The sequence below is a fragment of the Limanda limanda genome, chromosome 14 (assembly GCF_963576545.1).
Source record: "Limanda limanda chromosome 14, fLimLim1.1, whole genome shotgun sequence".
Classification (NCBI taxonomy): domain Eukaryota; kingdom Metazoa; phylum Chordata; class Actinopteri; order Pleuronectiformes; family Pleuronectidae; genus Limanda; species Limanda limanda.
The window spans coordinates 1,623,286-1,647,402 of record NC_083649.1 but is presented as its reverse complement, the minus strand read 5'-3'; the positions used below and the strand labels follow the sequence as shown (position 1 = coordinate 1,647,402).

Here is a 24,117-nt window from a genome sequence, read left to right as displayed (position 1 = left end):
TTCGACAGGCCGCAGTGAAATGTTATAATCCTTCTCTTCCTCCTGCGACTCACAAATCTAAAAAATGAACGCAGAAAATATTCTAATCCTCGATCCAATCAGTCCGTCGATATTCTGCGATATCCTTCTGTGGGAATGGTTCTCACTCAAATCAGATATGAGCAGTTACATGATGTTTCCTTTCATGTTCTCCAGATGAAAGGAAACATGAGAACTGCTTTGATATCGATGTCGTCCTATGAACTGCTCCGATGAACCTCGGACAAACGCCTGCAGCTGTGTGTGGACTGCCCCCTGGTGGCTGGCTGCAGTACTCGTCATAGCAATGAACTGCAGGAGGAAGATTTTCCACAAGCTGGCAACACATCAACTAACTTGTATTAATGAATAATGACTCTGCTAAATTATCAATAAAGACATTGATTACAGTTTAAATACCATTGAACCACTATAATACATAGTGTAAAATACTGTGGATTTATTATAGTAAGGCCATACGAAGATAGATAGATAGATAGATAGATAGATAGATAGATAGATAGATAGATAGATAGATAGATAGATAGATAGATAGATAGATAGATAGATAGATAGAAAAAGGAATGCATAGCTAGAGATATATAGATAGATAGATAGATAGATAGATAGATAGATAGATAGATAGATAGATAGATAGATAGATAGATAGATAGAAAGATGGAGATAAAGATAAATAGATAGATGGAGAGATGATAGATAGATAGGGGGATAGAAAAAGGAATACATAGCTACAGAGAGAGAGAGAGAGAGAGAGAGAGAGAGAGCGATAGAGAAAGATAGATAGATAGATGGAGAGATGATACATAGAGCGATACATAAAGACAGAGAATGAGAGATGGAGAGATGATAGATAGATGGGTGGATAGAACAATATAAAGATAGATGGATGGAGGGATGGAAGGAAGGACGGATAGATAGATAAATGGATAAATGGAGAGATGATAGATGGAACAATATAAAGATAGATGGACGGAAGGATGGAAGGATGGATGGATGGATGGAGAGATGGAAGGATGGATGGATGGTGGGAGGGATGGAGAGAGGGATGGAGGGATGGATGCTCGTTGACCTGTTTTCACTGGTGCTCCTCCGGAAGCAGCCGCCTCGCTCCCCGGCTCCTCGGTGGTCACGGGCCCGGGCAGCAGTGCGTGCTTCCCGGGGTCATGCTCACGGTTCGTCCCGGTGCTCGTGTCCGTCCGGTGCTCGTGTCCGTCCGGTCCGAGGCCGCCGTGCGCGTTCAGCTGCGTGCGTGTGGGAGCGCGCACAGAAGCTGCAGGTTTCTCCTCTGCAGAGAACCGAGGATGTGAGAGATGACAGGCTTCCGTCCGCCCTTCAAAATAAGAGCAAGGGACGTAGCAGCGTCACAGCTTCACAATAACACAACTGAAATATCCACAGTGGAGGTGATACAAATATGTGAAGCCGTGTTTACTAATAAGTGTGTGTGTGTGTGTGTGTGTGTATTTGTACAGTGTATCCTCTGGGGGTTAAATCTATTTCATAAACACAGATCTGAAAATAGTTTATTTTGAAGGTTTGTGCAGCAGAGCTAGGGTGTATGGAGTATGGAGGACCATGCATGACTTAAGTATAAATAAATAAATACAGAAATAAATAAATAAATAAATAAATACAGAAATAAATAAATAAATACAGAAATAAAAAAGGAGGAGACTGCAGTTAGGCCCGCCTTTCTCATTAGCATAAGGTGATTGAAAACGTGAAAAATATAAATAAATAAATAAATGTGCAAATATATTTAAGACATTTATTTAGACATTTCTGTTGTTATTAACGTATTTATTTATTTCTGTCTTAATGAATTTATTTCCTTTTTTATTTCTGTATTTATTTATTTATTTCTGTATTTATTTATTTATACTTAAGTCATGTATGGTCCTCCATGGGGGGGTATGGAGGACCATACATGACATAAGTATAAATAAATAAATAAATAAATATAGATATAAATACAGAAATAAATAAATAAATAAAAAAGGAAATAAATTAATTAGTACAGAAATAAATAAATAAATATGTTAATAACCACAGCAATGTCTAAATAAATGTCTTAAATATATTTGCACATTTATTTATTCCCTGATTTATATTTTTCACGTTTTCAATCACCTTATGCTAATGAGAAAGGCGGGCCTAACCGCAGTCTCATGCAGGATTGGTCACAGGAGTGGAATTATCCAGCCTTTCAATGCTGACTGGTGTCCAGTAGCTTTTTGCAGTGTTGAGCCGGTTCACACTTAAAATGAACTAGTTCAAGTTCAGAGGGTTAGTTCAGGTTATTTTTTATTGGGATGAATAAGGTGTCAGTAATCCTGACTGTGAGCGTCACGTCTCGTGTTCTCCTGAGCACAAGGAGAGAGCAGAGAGGAGGAGGAAGCAGAAACTCCAGCTTGGTACAAACCACCTGCAGCTTCTGCTCTGCGCATGAAGCAGCTGATCTCTGAGCAGATGTGACCAGAGAAACTCTGTGTTTTCACTGTTTCCACTGTTTTACAAAGTCACTCAGCAGCTGCTTCGCAGTGACGAGCTCAAGTCTCTGTCACTGCCTCTGTCTCTGTGCGAGTGTGTGGCACTGAGGGGGGCGGAGCCACGGGGCCTGTGTGCGTGTGTGTGTATAGCTCAGTTGACCAATCCTGCATGAGACTGCGGTTAGGCCCGCCTTTCTCATTAGCATAAGGTGATTGAAAACGTGAAAAATATAAATCAGGGAATAAATTAATGTGCAAATATATTTAAGACATTTATTTAGACATTTCTGTTGTTATTAACGTATGTATTTATTAATTTCTGTATTAATTAATTTATTTCCTTTTTTATTTATTCATTTATTCATTTATTTCTGTATTTATTTATTTATTTCTGTATTTATTTATTTATACTTAAGTCATGTTTGGTCCTCCATAGGGGGGAGAGAGAGGGAGAAAGATGGGGGGGAAATAAACTTCTATAGTCTGTGTAAAAAGAGTCGTTCCCTGACCGGGAATCGAACCCGGGCCGCGGCGGTGAGAGCGCCGAATCCTAACCACTAGACCACCAGGGACGCTGTCGGGTGCGTTCTTGTGACGTGTATTGAACCCGAGGTCAGTTACTGTCAGTTACTGTGGTGCTCTCACTCACACTGCCCCCCCCCACTGGTTCCCAGTAGCTGCTCGTATCCGCCAGTGCTACTTGCGTACCGGATGTGACCGGATGTGACCGGATGTGATCACTACGGTGCTTCAGATATTCGGGAGTTCACTTCAGGAGAGTTGTCGGTTAGATTCCAGTTAAAGAAACTCTGCTCTCCGTCATGCTAGCGTTAGCACCCCTGTTAGCGTTAGCATCCGTACTGCTACAGTATATAATCTGCCAAATCCCGTTAGAGTGCACCAGGACCTCGTGGCGCAACGGTAGCGCGTCTGACTCCAGATCAGAAGGTTGCGTGTTCAAATCACGTCGGGGTCAAGTTTTTTTTCAGGATTGTTTTATTAAAAAACTAATGAAAATCTGGTGAATCTGTATTTAATCTGTAGGTTTTCATGTTTGCTCACAGAAGAGTTATGGACTGTGATCACTGATGAGATGTTTCATCTGCTCTGGAACATCTCAGCTTCATCTCAGCTTCATCTGAGCGACATGAAGCTAAGAATCAGAATCAGAAGGTATTTATTGCCAAGTAAATTTACACCTACCTGGAATTTGCTCTGGTTATTGGTGCATACAATGAACATTATAGAAACATAAAAACACAATAAATACAACACACATAAGAAAAACTATAAAAAAAACAATATATATTTACTCACTATTTACTTCATATTTATTCCTAATATTTATACAAATTAACATTTATTTAGACATAAACATAAACATATCTATATAAAAATATATAAAAGATAAAAGATATAAAAAGTGAAATGACTCGTCCTCGTTTCTGACTGAGTGTTGCTTTTTAAAGACAGACCTACTTACACTCTGACCTACTTCTGCTCCGTGAGTCGCACAAAACCTGGAAACCTGACGACGTGTCACACCTGCAGCAGAGTAATTCTGTTATTAATCATAACTCGTTATGATCCTCTCACTGCTCTGGATCTGATCAGAGCAAGAGAAGGATTTTATATCTTAACACAATTAAAACTATTCTGATCGTCAGTCTATCATCTGTTTATCAGACATCTGCGATTCTGCACGTCCGCTCTGAAAAGCATAATGAATAATCTAAATAATCAATAACAGCCTTAGGAACATGAAACATGAATAACACAGACAGAACAAGGTTTTACGTTTTGTTTTATTAATGCAAGAAAATAAATAAAGATAAAGCTCCACAGATTTTCTGCGTTGAAACACATCAATGCAGAATTCACATGTAAAAGTCCATTATTTTCAGAAATATGCAGATTTCAGATGAGAGACTGACGCCTGTTCATGTCTACTACCAAAGGCAGGTTAGCATAGCTTAGCACAAAGACTGGAACCTGTAGGAACAGTTAGCCTATCTCTGTCTGAAACAAAATCCACCTTCCAGCTGCTCTAAAGCCCAGATATTAATATTCTATATCCTTGTTTGTTTAATCCACATGAAAATATATCAAAGCGTGAAAATGACTAAATATGTTTGTGAGGAGTTTTTGAAGATTTATGTATTTTATAATGATTAAAAAGCCTCAGACAGATATTTTGTTTTCATCCACCTTCCAGCTGCTCTAAAGCCCAGATATTAATATTCTATATCCTTGTTTGTTTAATCCACATGAAAATATATCAAAGCGTGAAAATGACTAAATATGTTTGTGAGGAGTTTTTGAAGATTTATGTATTTTATAATGATTAAAAAGCCTCAGACAGATACATTTTGTTTTCATTCTGCGATGCATCTCCGTGTTCTGTGCTCATGTGCTGGAGTCGGAGCCGGACTTGATGCTGAGCCTCTTCCGGGTGTCGTCGGTGCAGCGCTCCAGGATGAGCTCTGGACTCGGGCGGGGGGGAACGGCCGGAGCCTCCCTCTTCACCTCGCTCTCCGAGCCGGAGCCGGACCGCTCGGGGATGTTCTCTGTGCGTTAGAAGTAAGGAAACAATCAGGCTGTAGAAGCAACTTGTGTTCAGAGGCGTGGTTTCTGAGTGGATGTTGTTCCTTACCCTGGTTCTTCTTCTCCTTCAGGGGAGACTTGGCCTCGGTCTTGGAGTTCCTGCCCGGCTCGGTGAGGCGCCCCCCCTTCTGCTGCAGGTAGCGGCGGCTGTTCCTGCGGTAGGAGTCCTGGCTGAGCTTCTGGCGAGACCTGTTGTGAATGCTCTTGGCGTTTCTGATGCTGGATCTGTGAGGGAAACAAGTAGTGGTGAGTTAACAGGTTGGGTAGGGACCTCAGCAACAGCCAGTGTGAAAGTGCCAACAACAGTAGTTCCCTGAATGGCCACTTGATGCTGGCTCCAAAAGTGAGTCAATCCTTATAGACCACAACATGTTTACATTGTTTACATCCTGGTTCTAAAACGATTTTGGTTTCAATGGCTCATTTCCCTTTTGACAACTCTCTTCAAATCGTACATTAAGGCTGTGGTAACTTTGAGTGATAGATGGGTGTGGTCACAGTCGTCTAGCCGCCCGGTGGCTAGCTGCTAGTTTTCTACAAAGACGTCACCTGGGCTCCACCCACACTCCCTTAGCTGGGATGTGGGAGGAGCCTCACACGACCGAGATGGAGATGGAGGAGCCGTCTGTAACACGGAGGTTTTGTCTTTGTTTATATTCAGTCTACAGTCAAATCCTCTGAACATCCTCCCAGCTCCGACTCTCTAGGTAGAGATCCCATCTAGTGGTGAAGCTGTGTATCACAGTGTCCGTGCATGTGGGAGAATATACAGGGAAACTTATCATCAGTGTTGCCACAGTTACTTTACAGATTACTTGATTTTAAAAGTAACTAAGTTAGATTACAAGTAACTTTATTAGTTACATTCAGCAGCTGCCGACAACACCCCCACTCTTCAACATAAAAATGACAACTGGTTTTGCCAACACTCACTTTATTAGAAGTGCATTTTTAACAGTAATGTACACAACAACAACGTATAATGTATTTCGTGACATTTTAAGTTGAACTATTTTAATATATTGTAACGGACTGGGTTTATGTTTATGTTTGGATTTGACGTATGTTCAGTAAAACACTGTGTTTAAGGAGCGTTCCGATATCCTGAGGGTCAGTGAAGGGGTCGGGGTGGGACATGTGACTGTTTGGACCAATAGGATGGGGTTGTTGGGAATGTCAGGCCCTCATTGGCTGGTTGTGTTGGGGATGGGGGGGAAATGAGGAAGTGAAGGGTTGTTGATGTGAGCGAGTGACGGAGTCCGAGTGACGGTGCGAGTAACGGAAGATGATAATACAAGTAACAAAAAGTAGACAAAATAGTAACGCACAGTGACTTGGACGAGTAACTTTAATCTGATTACTGGTTTGGAAATAGTAACGCGTTGGATTACTCGTTACTGAAAAAAGGGGTGGGGTTAGAGTCATTATCATAATTTCACAGAGTTTTACTTTCTGGAAAACGATTAATATAAACCTATGTGGTTGAAAATCAACAGAAACATATGTTTAACATGATGATGATCATCAACAGACGTCTGCAAACAGGCCGAAGCTCTGTCCGATAAAAGTCACATCTTATTCAAACATCTTATTAATGTTGTTAGAATGAAAACTGTGATGTTTGAATCCAGAGAATTCAATGAAATCACAAACTGAAACAGAGAGAAAGAGTGAGACGTGTCACTTCCTGTCAGTTTGACGTTTCACAATAAAACACCAGAGGAGCGACGTGCTAACCTGCACGTCCGTGGTTATCAGCCTGGTAACAGGAAATGAACATGTCATAAAATGTCCCATAGAAAGATCACTTCTCAGTTTTTAGTTCTTGAAAACTGGAAGAAACTTTATCTGATTTGTTTTTGATATTAAATACAATTTTAAAGATGTAATTTAAACCAGGAATCATATTTTCTGTTGTAATGTTTGAAATGGTTTAAGGAGAAGAAGACATACAGACACATATTTCTCAGTGTCGTCTTCTGAACGTCTCTCACCTGCGAGGTGGAAGCTTCTGTCCTTGAGGGTTTGTCCGTCTCGCCTCTTGTTGCTCACGTTTTCCCGCCTTCTGCAGAAACATGGAGGGGAAATGTCCCGTCTCGTCTCCTTTTCTGTACAGAACAGCATCATTGAGTCAAAATCAGTGTTAAACATTAAGTTGAGTTAAAAACATTCAGAATATGTGGAAGATGCCAGAGAACTAAGGGTCTAAATGAAGTTCTGGAGAAATGTTTTTAAAGGTAGAACTTTACCAAAGTACAGGAACCTTGTGGGCCTGAAGACGACTGATCGTCCAGGGCTTTAACTGAGAGGAATCAATACTCCCTATAGTGTGTGATGAGTATTAAAGTGCTCTGATGAAAGAATATAAATGAAAGTCGTCTAGCAGGTGAGTGTGAAGTCGTCTTAGCCTCTTCAGTGAATGGAATGAAAACTTTAATGTTATAATAAATAAGAAAAGCTGTTTGATACAAAGTGTTAAGTTTCAACATCACAATAATATGTTAAAGTGATGAATACAAAATCTTGAATTGATTTAAAATTGATAATCCTGTCATCCTGCTGATTGTGTATGTAAGTATGTTTGTGTATACATGGATGTATATGTGTATGTATGTATATATATATATATATGTATATATATGTGTAAGGATATATATTGCAGTGCTCATTGTTAGTTTGGGGTCGGACTTTTTTGCTGTTGTTTTGTTTGTTTTGTTGTCTGTTTTGTTTTTCTAATGTTTGTATTATAAAATGGTTAAAAACCAATAAAAATAATATTAAAAAATTAAAAAAAAAAAAAAATGATAATCTTATTCATTATATTTAGTTTGAGAAAGAAAACAACTTTTATTATAATATTTAAGAATAGAAAGGAACTTCCACCAGCTGTGAAGTTGGTCTGACAGATCACCAGCTGTTTGTGGAACTGGTTCTAAATGAAAACACGAGTCCCACCTGACGACCCACCAGCCGTCCAGCAGCTTGTGAATCACCGCGATGGTTTCCCCGAGCTCCAGAGAAACCTCGTCCTCCTGCTCGGCCGTGTAGGCCTGGGCGGCGACGAACAGCTCTCCTGCAGGAACCACACAACGCCGGGTTACATGAAGAAAGACAGGTCGTGGAATTATGAAAACAATAACCTGCCTTCGTAGTCCGGCTCCGCGTCCTCGGCCTCGTCCGGCTGGTCCAGAGGCTCCAGGTAGGAGGCAGGAGCCCAACCCCGTTTAGTGTCACACTGACAGAACCACCAGCCTGAGGAGCAGAACCACAGACTCAGAACCACAGAGACTCAGAACCACAGAGACTCAAGAGCAGAACCACAGAGACTCAGGAGCAGAACCACAGACTCAGGAGCAGAACCACTGAGACTCAGAAGCACAGAGACTCAGGAGCAGAACCACTGAGACTCAGAACCACAGAGACTCAGAAGCAGAACCAGAGACTCAGAACCACAGAGACTCAGAAGCAGAACCAGAGACTCAGAACCACAGAGACTCAGAAGCAGAACCAGAGACTCAGGAGCAGAACCACAGAGACTCAGGTGCAGAACCAGAGACTCAGGAGCAGAACCAGAGACTCAGAACCACAGAGACTCAGGAGCAGAACCAGAGACTCAGGAGCAGAACCACAGAGACTCAGGTGCAGAACCAGAGACTCAGGAGCGGAACCACAGAGACTCAGGAGCAGAACCACAGAGACTCAGGAGCAAAACCCCAGAGACTCAGGAGCAGAACCACCAGCCTGAGGAGCAGAACCACAGAGACTCAGAACCACCGAGACTCAGGAGCAAAACCACAGAGACTCAGGAGCAAAACCACAGAGACTCATGAGCAGAACCCCAGAGACTCAGGAGCAGAACCACCAGCCTGAGGAGCAGAACCACAGAGACTCAGAACCACAGAGACTCAGGAGCAGAACCACCGAGACTCAGGAGCAGAACCACGAGACTCAGGAGCAGAACCACAGAGACTCAGAACCACAGAGACTCAGGAGCAGAACCAGAGACTCAGGAGCATAACTAGAGACTCAGGAGCAGAACCACAGAGACTCAGGAGCAGAACCAGAGACTCAGGAGAAGAACCATAGACTCAGGAGCAGAACCAGAGACTCAGGAGCAGAACCAGAGACTCAGAACCACAGAGACTCAGGAGCAGAACCAGAGACTCAGGAGCAGAACTAGAGACTCAGGAGCAGAACCACAGAGACTCAGGAGCAGAACCAGAGACTCAGGAGAAGAACCATAGACTCAGGAGCAGAACCAGAGACTCAGGAGCAGAACCAGAGACTCAGAACCACAGAGACTCAGGAAGCAGAACCACAGAGACTCAGGAGCAGAACCACCGAGACTCAGGAGCAGAACCACCGAGACTTAGGAGCAGGACCACCGAGACTCAGGAGCAGAACCTCAGAGACTCAGGAGCAGAACCTCAGAGACTCAGGACCAGGACCACATAGACTCAGGAGCAGAACCAGAGACTCAGAACCACAGAGACTCAGGACCAGGACCACAGAGACTCAGGACCAGGACCACAGAGACTCAGGAGCAGAACCACAGAGACTCAGAACCACAGAGACTCAGGAGCAGAACCACCGAGACTCAGGAGCAGAACCACGAGACTCAGGAGCAGAACCACAGAGACTCAGAACCACAGAGACTCAGGAGCAGAACCAGAGACTCAGGAGCAGAACTAGAGACTCAGGAGCAGAACCACAGAGACTCAGGAGCAGAACCAGAGACTCAGGAGAAGAACCATAGACTCAGGAGCAGAACCAGAGACTCAGGAGCAGAACCAGAGACTCAGAACCACAGAGACTCAGGAGCAGAACCAGAGACTCAGGAGCAGAACTAGAGACTCAGGAGCAGAACCACAGAGACTCAGGAGCAGAACCAGAGACTCAGGAGAAGAACCATAGACTCAGGAGCAGAACCAGAGACTCAGGAGCAGAACCAGAGACTCAGAACCACAGAGACTCAGGAAGCAGAACCACAGAGACTCAGGAGCAGAACCACCGAGACTCAGGAGCAGAACCACCGAGACTTAGGAGCAGGACCACCGAGACTCAGGAGCAGAACCTCAGAGACTCAGGAGCAGAACCTCAGAGACTCAGGACCAGGACCACATAGACTCAGGAGCAGAACCAGAGACTCAGAACCACAGAGACTCAGGACCAGGACCACAGAGACTCAGGACCAGGACCACAGAGACTCAGGAGCAGAACCACAGAGACTCAGGACCAGGACCACAGAGACTCAGGAGCAGAACCACCAAGACTCAGGAGCAGAACCTCAGAGACTCAGGAGCAGAACCACAGAGACTCAGGAGCAGAACCACAGAGACTCATGGGGCAGAACCACAGAGACTCAGGACCAGGACCACAGAGACTCAGGACCAGGACCACAGAGACTCAGGAGCAGAACCACCGAGACTCAGGACCAGGACCACAGAGACTCAGGAGCAGAACCAGAGACTCAGGAGCAGGACCACAGAGACTCAGGAGCAGAACCACAGAGACTCAGGACCAGGACCACAGAGACTCAGGAGCAGAACCAGAGAGACTCAGGAGCAGAACCACAGAGACTCAGGAGCAGGACCACAGAGACTCAGGACCAGGACCACAGAGACTCAGGAGCAGAACCACCGAGACTCAGGACCAGGACCACAGAGACTCAGGAGCAGAACCAGAGACTCAGGAGCAGGACCACAGAGACTCAGGAGCAGAACCACAGAGACTCAGGACCAGGACCACAGAGACTCAGGAGCAGAACCAGAGACTCAGGAGCAGGACCACAGACACTCAGGACCAGGACCACAGACACTCAGGACCAGGACCACAGAGACTCAGGAGCAGAACCAGAGACTCCGGAGCAGAACCAGAGACTCAGGAGCAGGACCACAGACACTCAGGACCAGGACCACAGAGACTCAGGAGCAGAACCAGAGACTCCGGAGCAGAACCAGAGACTCAGGAGCAGGACCACAGACACTCAGGACCAGGACCACAGAGACTTAGGAGCAGAACCACAGATACTCAGGAAGCAGAACCACAGAGACTCAGGAGCAGACTCGTCTCAGAGGTCAAACACACTTCACACGCTTCCTCTTCCTAACCCAGAGGACAGTTACAATCAAACCTATTTCCTTATTGTGCTTTCCTCTATTGTGTTCTTTAATGCGTGTTTCTGTTGTTATGATTATTATGATTATACAGTTTCCCTTGAACTGAAGAATGTTTTTAATTTGTCATTTGGTCTTTACAGTTTAAAGTGATCAACTTTCAGCTTGAATCTAAAATAAGTTGTTTGTGAAGTGAAGAAAGTTTGGAGACGATCTTTTCTCACCGTTCTGGTTTTTGTCCACGATCTCCACCAAGTCGCCGGTTCGCAGCTCGATCTCGTACTTGGACGTCTTGGGGAAGTCTGCGATCACCCGGTAGGTGTCGAGTATGAGGGGGCCGGAGATCTCTGAGGCAAAGAGGGGGGGGGGGGTATGACCTATACTGCAGTCATCCACTAGGGGCGATTGAGGTGTTTGTGGAAAGAATGTCTCTTACCTGAAGCTTGTCCTCGAGCCAACTCTCTGGAGACCACAAACGTCTCGTTTCTCTTCTGCCTGTGGATCATTTCTCACATGCATCACTCCATCATGTGTGTGTGTGTGTGTGTGTGTGTGTGTGTGTGTGTGTGTGTGTGTGTGTGTGTGTGTGTGTGTGTGTGTGTATATCTATAGGTATGAGGCCAATATTGGTTCAATACCATCATTGTGAAGACATTTTGTCTGGTCCTCACAAATTCAGTTGGCTGTTTGCGGGTTAAGACTTGGTTTTAGAGTAAGAATCAGGTTTAGTGTTAGGGTTACACTGTAAAAAGCCCAACTTCAAAAGCATTGGTCTAACTTATTTTTAAAAGTTGAGTGAGCAAATTTTTTTTTTAAATGTTGGGCAAACCCAAAGTTTCAAGTTTACAAATAAGTAGTGCAGTCAACTGAACATTTTAAGTTGAGGAAACTTCAAATATTGCTTAGCCAGCTCCGGGATGCAACTATAAGTTCAGATTGAATGATATGAATGCATTTATATATGGAATATATCTACTTAGATATGTATATATAAACACACACACACAAACAAACATATATACATATATACATATGTGAACATATATATTTATGTCTTGTATTATTATTATACACATTTACACACACATATAAAATATATATATATATATATATATATAGCATGTTCAGATTTCTTTATTTAGATGTTCAGCCCCGTAACGCCGGGATCACACCGACGCAGAAGCCACATTACTAAATGTCCCCCTTTGCCCATCCACTGCAGCCACAAGCAGTGATAAAGATAAAAAGAGAGAGTGGGGGCTACGTATTCTCCACATAGGCTTGAGTGGAGAATACGTAATTTACCCTCGACAGCCGACATTTAACGGAGCAAACAGCGGAGAAGTTCTTAAACATGGATGACATTAAATTAATAATTGAAGTGGAGAAGTGCAGTGAAAAAAAAGACTAATGTTGGGACAATGTTGGTTAATGTTGGAGCAAGCGCTGCACGGCGCTTCAGCGTGGCTTCCGCGTCCGGAGGGCGACGTCATGACGTAGTCAGTGTCACTGCGCACTCGTGTTTAGAGAAGCCAGCGCTCTCAGGTAGAGTGGGCTTGTCCGGACAAGTTGGGTGTAGTTGATCAGATGCACGTCCTTCTATCGCAAGTTTCGCCGCCTGTTATCCTCCGACCGGAAGTTTCGCCGCTTGATATCCTCCAACCGCAAGTTTTCTCGCCTGGTGTCCTCCGACCGCAAGTTTTGTCGCCTGGTGTCCTCCGACCGCATGTCCTACGGCTGCGTGTCCTCCTCACTTTCTTCCAGCACTAACTAGGTAAGACTCCCGCCGCTGTTTTACTGGTTATTCTGCGACCCGTTGTCTTTCTAATGCAAAGATTCACAACGTTTGCAAAACTACATGTGTAAGCTATCCATATAATCTACCTGTTAGCTACCCGTGAAAACCACGTGCTGGCTAGCTTTAAGCTACCCGTGAAAGCCACATGTTTGCTAACTTTCAGCTACATGTGCAAACCACGTGCTGCCTAACTTTAAGCTACCCGTGAAAGCCACATGTTTGCTAACTTTAAGCTATCTGTAGACCAACCCCACCCAAACCACCGTGCTACGTTTATAAACTAACAACGTGTTAAGTTGAGTTATCAATAAAATAATGGTAAATTTTGATGATCTTCTCCTTGTGTATACTGGGGTATGTGTCGTCCGTTGGTGTCTTTTCTGTTTGAATCTTAGCATAACAGTGAATTTAACAATTAAGCTTTCATACAGAGCTCGTTCACGTGTTATTTATTTCAAAATAACTACTTATTTCATACATTTCCCACAAATATGGGGAAATGTAACTCAAATAGCCCTACATAGTTCTGTGTTTAATTTATTTCAAAGTACACCTACACTTGCCTCTGTATTTTTCTTCTCTTCATACGAGTTTGGTGTTTTCCTTTGTAACAGGTAAAAATAGCTATAAAAGTCAACAGTTCTTTATTGTTCTATAACTCATAAATGCAACAAAACAGTTTAGTATCAGTGTTAATTTTGGCAGCTATTTTTGATTTAGTCTTAGTCTTTTGACGAAAATGCATATTAGTTTTAGTCTAGTTTTAGTCATTTTTATCCTTCTTAGTTTTAGTCGACGAAAACAAATTACATTTTAGTCCAGTTTTAGTCGACGAAAACAAATTACATTTTAGTCTAGTTTTAGTCGACGAAAACAAATTACATTTTAGTCTAGTTTTAGTCACATTTAATAGCCACATTAAACTCCTTATCTTCCCTTCTCAGGTCCAGGGACCCCCTGTGTTGTGTCTACAACTGCGTACTAGTCTAGCTTGCAGTACTTAGGTTGTCCATTAGATGTCCCTCTTATAGGTCTATAGCAGGGGTCGGCAACCTTTACTATCAAAAGAGCCATTTGGCCCCCTCTTCCCCCAAATAAAATTTGTCTGGAGCCGCAAAACATATTTGATAACAAAGCTGATAAAATTTTATATAAAGTTATACTATACTAATCTGTAGATTATTGCATTTATGAACAACAATAAAGAAAACTGTTGACATTTTATTTATTTTTACCTGTTACAACAAAGGGAAACACCAAATGCTTATGAAGAGGAGAAGAAAATACACAGGCAAGTGTAGACCTACTTTGAAATAAATTAAACGCAGAACTATGTAGGGTTATTTGAGTCATCCCCATATTTGTGGGAAATGTATGAAATAAGAAGTACCCTATTTTGAAATAAATAAAAACATATAGCTGCAGCCTATATATTTTAGTTGGCGAAATGTGAAAACAAAAAGTGCAAGCAGATCAGAGCGGAGGAGGAAACTGAAGCTCGGTAGAAACCAACTGCAGCTTCTGCTCTGATCCAGAAGCTGCAGCGCTGATCTCAGAGCAGCTGAGACCAGAGGAACTCTGTGTTTTCACTGTTTCCATAGTTAAGAAGCAGCCGGGGAGTCAGTGACCGGCCTGCTTCACATGAACGAGCTCTGATCTCACTGTCTCTCTGAGCGAGTGCGCGGGGGCGGAGCCTCGGGACCGGTGCGCTGTCTGGCAGCACACGCACACACACACAGACACACACACTCGCCGCTCCGGGTACTTCATGACGGCCTGATACGATTATGTTTTTAAAAATTGTTGTGACTTAGTCAACCGCCAACATTTTCGTCTCGTTAACGAAAATAAAATAGATTTCGTCATAGTTTTTATTTTCAAAGATCCATTTCGTTACGTCTTCGTCTCGTCTTAGTCATGGGAAAAGGGGCGTTAACGAATTTTTTCGTTATCGTCAACGAAATTAACACTGTTTAGTATAGTATAACTTTATTAGCTTTCTTATCAAATATGTTTCTCAGCTCCAGACAAATTTTATTTGGGCGAAGAGGGGGCAAAATGGTTCTTTTGATGTAAAGGTTGCCTACCTCTGCCTCAGCCAAATTGAGTTTGTTCATTTGGGTGGTGTTAAACTCATAAACTAAATGTGTTTTCTTTGTTTCACAGGATTTGGATGCAGTGTAAGGAGTGCAAGTTCTCGCACCCTAATCAGGATATTCTCCTCAAGCATTACCGACTTTGCCACTACCGGGGACGCTTCTGGCCACTGCCGTGCCTGTACACTGACTGCTGCTGCACTTTCAAAACAAGCGGTGGGTTAAAATGCCACCTTTCAAGAGTACACACAAAGTCCAGAAAAACTGAAGTAGAAGTCACCTTTTTTTGTCAATTGTGTGACTTTAAAGACATCTGTGCCCCAAAGAAATACATAGCCCATCTAAAGACTCATTTGAGGCAGCATGTGACTGTTTATTGTCCTTTCAAAGACTGTGAATTCACAAGTACTGTGCTTTCAACCTTCAGTAGTCATATAAGCAGGAGGCATAAATCCTACAACCTTACTGATTTCCGAGCATCTGTAACATCCTCAACACCTCAACCATCTAATCCATCAGAACAAGAGGAAGAATTTCCACCTGAGATCAATGTTCAACAGCATCCTTCGGAGGCAGAGAGCCGCTCATACGTAGAACCTGCAGAAAGTTCTACAGTTGAACACAAACTTGCATCCTTATTTCTCTACATGCAAACTGTTTTACATATTTCTAAAAGTGCAACTCAGCAAATTATAAGTGGTTTTACTGATGTTGTGTCACTCTCCAAATTTACAGCCAAGCAATCAATCAGAGACGTTCTTAAAACCTTTCCAAGTTGTACTGATGAGTCTGTTGCAGAAGAACTAACAGAGCGCATTTCAGACTTAATATACAACACTAACCCTTATCTTCTGGCAACATCAGAAAAGGGCGTTCTCTCAACAGAATATCGAAGGATTAAATATTATAAAGAACATTTTAAAGTTATTGATCCTGTTGAGTATCTTTACGATAGACAACATCAGAACACTTTTGTGTATGTTTCATTGTTTGAAGTCCTTGAAGTTTTGCTCAACAGACCAGATGTCTTAGAAAAAGTGGTTTTTGACGACGACTGCCTACCCGGACAATATAGATCTTTTCGGAATGGGCACTATTACAAACTGAACAAACTTTTAGGTGGCCAGAGAAACTGCATTTCGCTAGGTCTTTACATAGATGACTTGGAAGTCTGTAATCCACTAGGTACTTCAAGGAAAATACACAAGATAACAGCAGTATACTGGGTGCTCCAAAACTTACCTGCTAAATTCCGTTCAACTCTTCCATCAATACAACTTGCGCTGCTTGGGAAAAGTGTTGACGTGAAAGAATTTGGGTTTGAAAAATTTTTCACTCCACTTCTCAAGGATATAGGCCGTATAGAGCAAGAAGGTGTATTCGTCAAATCCCTTAATTCACATGTAAGGGGAACAGTTCTCTGTGTATGTGCTGACAACCTTGGAGCTCATGGTTTAGCGGGTTTCCAAGAAAGCTTTATAGTGGACAATCTTTGCAGGTTTTGCCTTGTCAACAAAAAGGATATACAGACTAAATCTAGCAGCCACTTTGAGTTGAGAACTGTTGAGCAACACAACTCTACTGTAGCTGAGTTAATGGAGACTGGCGTTAAAAGTGTTCTTGGTGTCAAAGCTGAATGTGTCCTAAGTAAACACCTGTCTTACTTTCATCCTATTACTGGATTCCCACCAGATATTCTCCATGACTTATTTGAAGGAATTGTCCCTTTTGAGTTATCTATTTGTCTGAAAGAACTGATCTCAAGAAGTTACTTTAGTCTTGATATTCTCAACAGCCGCATTAGTAATTTCCCATATAAGGACTCTGACAAAGTAAACAGGCCCCAAAGAATATCCAAGGCCAGCTTTTCAAAGGCAATAATAGGTGGGAATGGGCATGAGAATTGGACTTTGCTGCGGCTACTGCCCTTAATGATTGGTAATCTTGTACCAGAGAATGAAGCCTCTTGGGAGATCTTGATGGACCTGAAAGAGATAGTTGAGTTGATTGCATCAGCATACTTTTCAGATGCCATCTTGGCTTTCCTTGAAAGGAAGATTACTGACCACAGGGAGTTGTTCAGAGAAACCTTTCCGGACCTGAGATTAAGACCAAAACACCACTTTGTGGAGCACTATCCCCACTTGATTCGATGCTTTGGTCCATTAATAGACTTATGGACCATGAGATTTGAGGCCAAGCACAGTTCTTTCAAAAAGATTGTGCATGATGTCCACAACTTCAAAAATATTCTCCTCACACTTGCAAACAAGCACCAGCTAACAATGGCCCATTACCTAGATGGTCCAAGCCTCTTTTCACCTCCCTTGTCAGTGCAAAATATTAAAACAGTTAGCTCATTTAGCTTGGACATCCCACAGAGGAGTGCAGTAAAAAACAAATACCCGCACCTCTCAGTGTTGTCCCTTGCTTCAGATGTACATTTGCATGGAACCCGCTACAGTGAAGGCATGGTTTTGTGTGCAGGGGAATGCAGTGGCTTACCAGAGTTCTTGAAACTTGTTAATATTATTGTTCATTCCCAAAGTAACACGGTTTCCTTCTTGTGCAGGAAGCTTTCTTCGTGGTATATTCAACATCTAAGGTGTTACGAGGTGTCTGAAAATGCTGACCTAGAAATAGTTGAGCCAGAAGACCTGAATGATAACACTCCCCTAACGTCTTATGCTGTCGGGGGAAAGATAATCATCTCCCTGAAGAGGTTCCTCCTTCACTGAAAGCTAGATTTTGGGACCAATTGTAGTTGTGTTTGAAATGCTGGTTCAGATGTACAAAGGAAACACTGTGTTCTAAACAGTTATGTGCAAAAACTACCTTATTTGATATTCTTTATGTGTATTTTGAAATATAAATTGATAAATTATGATATTGGGTTGCCCCAAATGTCAGTTGTTCAAAACAAAAGCAAAGATGTGTATGTATATGGTCCCGGTGAAGTCACTGGAGACACATTCTAAGGTGTTAAAGACATGCTCAGAACTGTCCTGTGTATTTTGTGACCTTGCTATGGCGTTCTTATACGTTTTTTTTTCAGATCATGCTGCTACGTGTTGTCATTTCCCCTGATAACATCAGAAGATTGGATATTTCAGAAGACCTCGAGTCTCTCGAACAATTGAAGGGGATTCTTACAGAAAGACTTCAACTCGAAGGCGACTTTTTAATTCAGTTCGAGGACCCTGACTTTGGAAATGAACTGTGTAATTTGACAGACATTAGAGAGCTTCCTCCAGAAAGAGCTGTATTGAAGATCCTGAAATCCTTCATCCCAACAGAATCACCGGCTTCTACCTCTACCTTTTCTGGACTGGATTCTGATAGCATGTCATCTCCATCCACCAGTGCAGCCCAGGGTTCGTCCGTACAGCTTAGGCGGCGTGAGAGTGCAGAGAACTGGCCATCTCCATTCCCAATTCCAGTCTTTTCATTTGATGTTGCACTGAGGCTTTCTAACGGGGATGCTTTGTTCAAGGAAAGTGGAGTACTTCTCACTGTACCAAGGGAAATGAAAATGGACATCCTGGACAACCTAGCTCAGGCAATGTTTTCCTACAAGGCCTACCCAAAGACTCAAGAAATTGAATCAGTTGCTGCTGCACTTATTGAGAAACACCCATCTCTTGCTGACCCAGGAGTTGGAACTGGATTTCACAGCTGGGCCATGAGCATTAGATATAAGCTTGGCAACTACCGCCAAAAGCTACGGATGGCAGGCTGTAATGAAGTCCGGGTTAACCAAAGAAAAAATGCAGAGGTGACCAGGTGTCTAAAGAAAGCCAGAAGGTGTGAAGTGAACTTTCTTCCAGACAATCCTGAAGGGCAGACTGACGAATCACAAGAGAGGGAAAGGAAATTAATACAGGAGGAAGTTCTGAAAAGACTTCCAAACAAGACCCTGATCGAATCGAAAATGGAAGCTACTTTTTCCCTACGCAGGAAGGGTATTGTGGAGGAAGAACCGCCTATTGCTGATGTGTTGGAGAAGTGGCCAGCATTGTTTTTGGAAGAACAGGTAAGATTTATTTTTTTTATAATGTGTAATGTCCTGAATGCTCTACAAATTCCACCATTCTGCTCAGCTTCCGGATGTAGCAAACCCTTTTAGTTTATAACTACAATGTGGGCACCTTCTGTAATTGGAGTCTGTATTAACACTAATACTGTTATTTCTCCTCTCTTAGATATATGCTGAGTTTTTTAGAATCACTCAAGTGGATCTAAAGAAGACCTTCTTGACATCTTTGGATGCACACGCCTCAAACCTGATAAAGCTTTATAGAACACGTAGCGGGACACAAGGAAAGGACTTAAAGGCCCTCCTTGACAACCTTGATGAACAGGTAATGCAAGTAGGAGATAAATTAAGGTTTTCTGAGAGTGCATTTTCACATTGCAAACAGACATTAACATAAATTGTGAATAGGTGTGGTGTGATTTTATTTTCAGGCCATGGTATATTTTTTTTAACTTTATTTGTGTCTTTCAGACAACCGATGTGCTTGCACAAAGGAAGGCCACAGCTCTACGAGGTCTACCTCTCTATTTGAGGGAGAATCCAGGCAACGTCCTGAAGACATGTCTGGTAAGAATACTTCGGTTTATACCATTGAAGTTTTTTTCTTCCATTTTTTTTAATAGCTGGGCCAATATAAATATACAAGGGGCCAGTACATCTCTGATTAGGGAGCAAAAACATTCATTTGATAGTAATATGCAATAAAACAACTTATTTATATTCCCTTTAATGTAATATAAGTAATTATCCCTAATTAAGGCTGAAATCTTTAACAATAAAAGTAAAAACCCATTATCAAGAGGTAATCTATGAGGGTTGACCTAAAAAAAAACTTAAATCAGTAAATTTTGCTGCAAGTCTTTGTGTTTGGATTGTGGCCGATTTTATATGCACTGTCAGGGTGAGATATTGTCCATCCTTTTTGGATTGTTAACACTTATGGAATCAAAGGATTATCCCACACCTTTTAAACTGCACACCAGCAGAATTTTATGAGCACCTTTAGAAAAAAATGCCAGATTTCGCACAAATTATCCCTTCACATGGATTAACTGATGACATCTGGGTGGTCAAAATTAATCTGGTGGCCTTACAAAATGTATTTTTTAATGTATCTTAAATTTGTCGTTAGGAAATTTCTTCATATTTTGAACAGTGGTCACTTGCACTCAAAGTTTAACTCATAAAGGCGCATGTCACTTTACTCATGGGCAGGGGCATATAATTTATTTATAAATGTGGTGATGAAAACATTAAAAATTTAAGTAATGTCTGTTTGTTTTCTCTAGGATACAGACTCGGAGGAAACGTCCGTTGCAGGTGTTCAACTTGGCATAGTCACCATTGTTGAAGATGATGTTGGGAGAGCTCACTCAATGCCCAGAACAGTCAACATTGCCCTTGTCATCGAGGAAAAGGTCGTTGTGGATAACATCTCTGACATCAGTACAGCCATTGTACTTCTCTTTGGATGCATCTACAACCTCAACCTGGACTACCCCAAAGGATTGAAGTACACTTTTGAGGCCCTTCAAAAGATTTTTATGAACCTTGGCACAGAGTGTTCTGCCCGTGTTCAGGCTCTGAAAAACAACTTGTTAAAGTAGCCCAATACCATGACACAAGTTCTTAAGTTCAGTGATAACTACACAAGTTTGTGTAGTTTGTGTATTTTTTTATAAACCTCTGCACAGATTGCTCTGCCTGTGTTCAGGCGCTGAAAAAAAACTTGTTAAAGAAGCCTGCCACCATGAACACTTGCGCACATAGACATGTCACTTTATTCCTCAAAATATGTTTTTAAGTTCAGTAGTAGCCACACAAATCACATGTTCCCATTTGAAGTTAGTGTTTACTAACTGCTGGATTTGTTTATCTCTGCAACTAAACACGTTTGTGTCTTGTTACACGTTTTTATGGATGCGCTTTCTATAGACATGTCACTTTATTCCTCAAAATGTTTTTAAGTTCAGTAGTAGCTACACAAGTTTGTGTAGTGTTGCTACGAATCCCATGTTCCCATTGGAAGTTAGTGTTTACTAAGTGCTGGATTTGGTTATCTACATCTCCTAACATGTTTGTGTCTTGTTACATATTTTTTTTATGGATGCACTTTCTTCACTGCTGGGTTTGGCCAGTGGTTTCCTCAAGTATCTGACTAACACATGTTTTGTGATTCATAGTGTCATCATACTGTTTTCTATATTATAGCTAAAGTATTGAGAGCTGGTTCTGCACTTTGTTATGTGTTTACATATCTATCTTTGAAAATAATTGTATAATGATACCAAGTTCACTTAAGTATCGCTGCTGCTGCAATTTCAATGTTGCCTTTTTTGTAGTTATTGGATGTATATAATGTTAACCCCTGTGTTCTTAATAAACAGATTATTTATAGAATTTTGCTGTTATTATTGAATTTCCACAACAGTATGAATAGAGTAAACTTGAGTTAGCTCAACTCATGGGCAGCAAAGTTGAGTTAACTAAGCATTTCAAGTTTAAGCTTAAGTTCTCTCGACTGAAACTATCCAGTTCTGTTGATGTATGTTTTCAAATCATTAGCATGCATATAATCTAGTATTCCTAACTTGTAGATTTGAGTAGCTCTGAATGGAGATGTTAAGTTAGTCTAACAGAACATCACCATTCAAAGCTACTCTATATAACATTTTGAGTGAACTTAATTATTTAATTTGACACAACTCACAAGCCCTTAAGTTAGGTCAACTCAAAAAAGCGTTGCAGCTGGTTGCTTTACTTTTTTAAGTTGAGTCAACTTTTCTTTTTTTACAGTGTAGGCCTTTAGTGTGTGTGTGTGGGTGTGTGTGTGTGGTGTGTGTGTGTGTGTGTGTGTACTGACGTGTTGGGTGCTGGTGGGTTCTCGTCCTCTGGTCGGACTCGGTAGAAGTCGCTGAGCAGAGTGCAGCGGGAGATGTGAGGCGGCAGGTTGATGAGCGACTGGCAGTAGTCGGACAAGGTGCTCTGTCTGGTTTCTGTCGACTTCTGAGAGTCCACCCAGCGCGGCGCTGACGACACAAACACACAAACACACAAACACACAAACACACAAACACCACATGGTCAACAGAGACCAGGTGAGAAGAATATCATGTGACTTACACACAGGTTTCCAGTGGAGTCGGAGCCGAGAGAACGATTCATTAAACATCACGTACAAGACAAACAGGACCAATGATCATCATCATCAACATATGACAACAAAGCAGCCGAATCAAAATAACAGAAGCTTATTTCAAATTTAAAAATTTTGGAATTTGTAGATTAATGTTCAGAAAATGTGATTTGATGCGTCCATTCATTCGAAGGCTTTACACTAACAGAATTACTGATTCAATGTGACGATGTTAAGATTGAAATGTGCTGCCACCATTTATTTGATTCCTTCTCCCTCGAGCTCTGAATGTCCCGTCGGCTGTGTCTAATCCCTGGGACAGCGAACTCTGCATTCCAGAACCACTCAGACCCAGTGGAACATTAAAATCATTGCTGAAGACCAACTTCTTCTCACTTTGACTCAACAACCTCTTTCCTGTCACTCTGCTCATGTGACTTTCAGGACATTTCCAAACCTGTGCAGGTCGTTCACTGTTGCATCAGCGCAGCTTCTTCTTCTGCAATATATGTTTTGTAATTCAGATTTCAGAAGGTGGAAATGTGGAAATTCTGAGTTCTGTTTTCATGAGAACCTGAACAGGAACAGAGAGTGATCTGTCTGTTAAACACTCAGACACCTGGTGGTCTTTGAGCATGTTCAATCACAGCAGCGTTTCTTTTCTTCTCTTGTAGCTTCAGATCATTTCGACTCAGTGATTTCAGTTTGTTCGTGTGTTTCGACAAACTGAGAAAAGAGAAGTCGTAAACAACCACAGGTGCTTCCTGAAAGAACGTGACCGGACCAGAGGGACTGAAACGCCTCATGCGGATCAGCCAGCGGACCAATCACAGCTCGTCAGGCTCGTCAGCAGAGGAGGATCTGATGCTGAACGAGTCTGAGCAGAAAGTTGTTCAGCTGTGAAACACAAACTCTGGATTTCACCTGCTGCTCAGGTCTGAAAACAGCTTCAGTCGGCACTGAAGGTTCCAGTCAAAACCACAAAGTAGAAGATGTGAGAATGTGACATCTACATATAAAGAAGGTGAGGAGTCTTGTGTGTTTACATGGTAATGAAGGAATGATCCTGTCCCTCTTCTCGATTTGACCAGCCTCGATGGGAAACATCTCCTTCAGGGATTTCTGTGACACACATAAACAGAACAACATCAGTACAGACTCAAATAGCTTTTTATATTAATTTTATTTCAGGCCTCTGGATTAGATCATTTGTAGGATTATGAATAATCAGAGTTTGTGTTGTGTGGTGCAGGAACCCACGTGTAAGGTGTGGATCTCCGGGTACGTCCTGTAGATCACCTTCTCTGAGAGGTCGCTCCACTTCACCATCAGAAGGTAAACCTGCAGGAACAACAACATCCAGGGTCAACTGAGCCAAACTGCTGGTTATATTAAATATCTCAGATTAAAACCTGGGCATATAAAATAAAGATCCAATATAGCAATATAAAGTCAATAACACATGATGTTTTACTGTTCAAGTGTTTGTCTTTTCACCACAACTTTCCCAAATGTGACACAAATCCTCCTGGTCTGATGAAAGGAGACAAACTGCAGCTGATGGATTTGAGACTTACGTAGTGTACCGTGGGGAAGTCTCGCTTCTCGAAGCCCAGCAGCTCCACATGTCGGATGTAGATCTTCTCCATGATGAGAGTGAGGAGTGAGTGAGAAGCAGCACTCGACTGGCTTATATACTCTGTGTGTAATGTACTTCCTCTTTATGTGTATGTATGTATGTGTAAACCGACATCTGAAGCAGGAAACTGTAGATGTGAAAGTAAGAATTTCCCTTTGAGGTGT

The 24,117-nt window shown here is 42.1% G+C and overlaps 2 protein-coding genes and 2 non-coding genes across 5 annotated transcripts; 2 read left to right on the top strand and 2 right to left on the bottom strand.

The window, feature by feature from the left end:
• Positions 1-3,028: 3,028 nt before the first annotated feature.
• Positions 3,029-3,100, bottom strand: trnae-cuc (transfer RNA glutamic acid (anticodon CUC)). Its single transcript has one exon. It is a non-coding gene; the product is annotated as a tRNA-Glu (tRNA).
• A 332-nt stretch (positions 3,101-3,432) lies between these two features.
• trnaw-cca (transfer RNA tryptophan (anticodon CCA)) lies at positions 3,433-3,504 on the top strand. Its single transcript has one exon. It is a non-coding gene; the product is annotated as a tRNA-Trp (tRNA).
• An 810-nt stretch (positions 3,505-4,314) lies between these two features.
• ncf1 (neutrophil cytosolic factor 1) lies at positions 4,315-24,028 on the bottom strand. The gene is made up of 11 exons (XM_061086615.1): positions 23,892-24,028; positions 23,575-23,655; positions 23,361-23,436; positions 22,042-22,207; positions 11,685-11,743; positions 11,473-11,595; positions 8,277-8,384; positions 8,088-8,205; positions 7,127-7,240; positions 5,182-5,357; positions 4,315-5,095 (listed from the first exon to the last, which is right to left on the bottom strand). Exons 1-11 carry the CDS (start codon positions 23,961-23,963, stop codon positions 4,935-4,937), a joined length of 1,254 nt encoding a protein of 417 aa, XP_060942598.1. The 5' UTR covers positions 23,964-24,028; the 3' UTR covers positions 4,315-4,934.
• LOC133020014 (sterile alpha motif domain-containing protein 3-like) lies at positions 18,048-21,578 on the top strand. Of its 2 annotated transcripts, none has more exons than XM_061086614.1 (4): positions 18,048-19,175; positions 19,345-19,503; positions 19,650-19,745; positions 20,475-21,578. In XM_061086614.1, exons 1-4 carry the CDS (start codon positions 18,201-18,203, stop codon positions 20,514-20,516), a joined length of 1,272 nt encoding a protein of 423 aa, XP_060942597.1. In that variant the 5' UTR covers positions 18,048-18,200; the 3' UTR covers positions 20,517-21,578. The 2 variants fall into 2 exon arrangements, with proteins under 2 accessions (XP_060942597.1, XP_060942595.1); XM_061086612.1 differs by having other exon boundaries at positions 20,468-21,578.
• Positions 24,029-24,117: the final 89 nt, after the last annotated feature.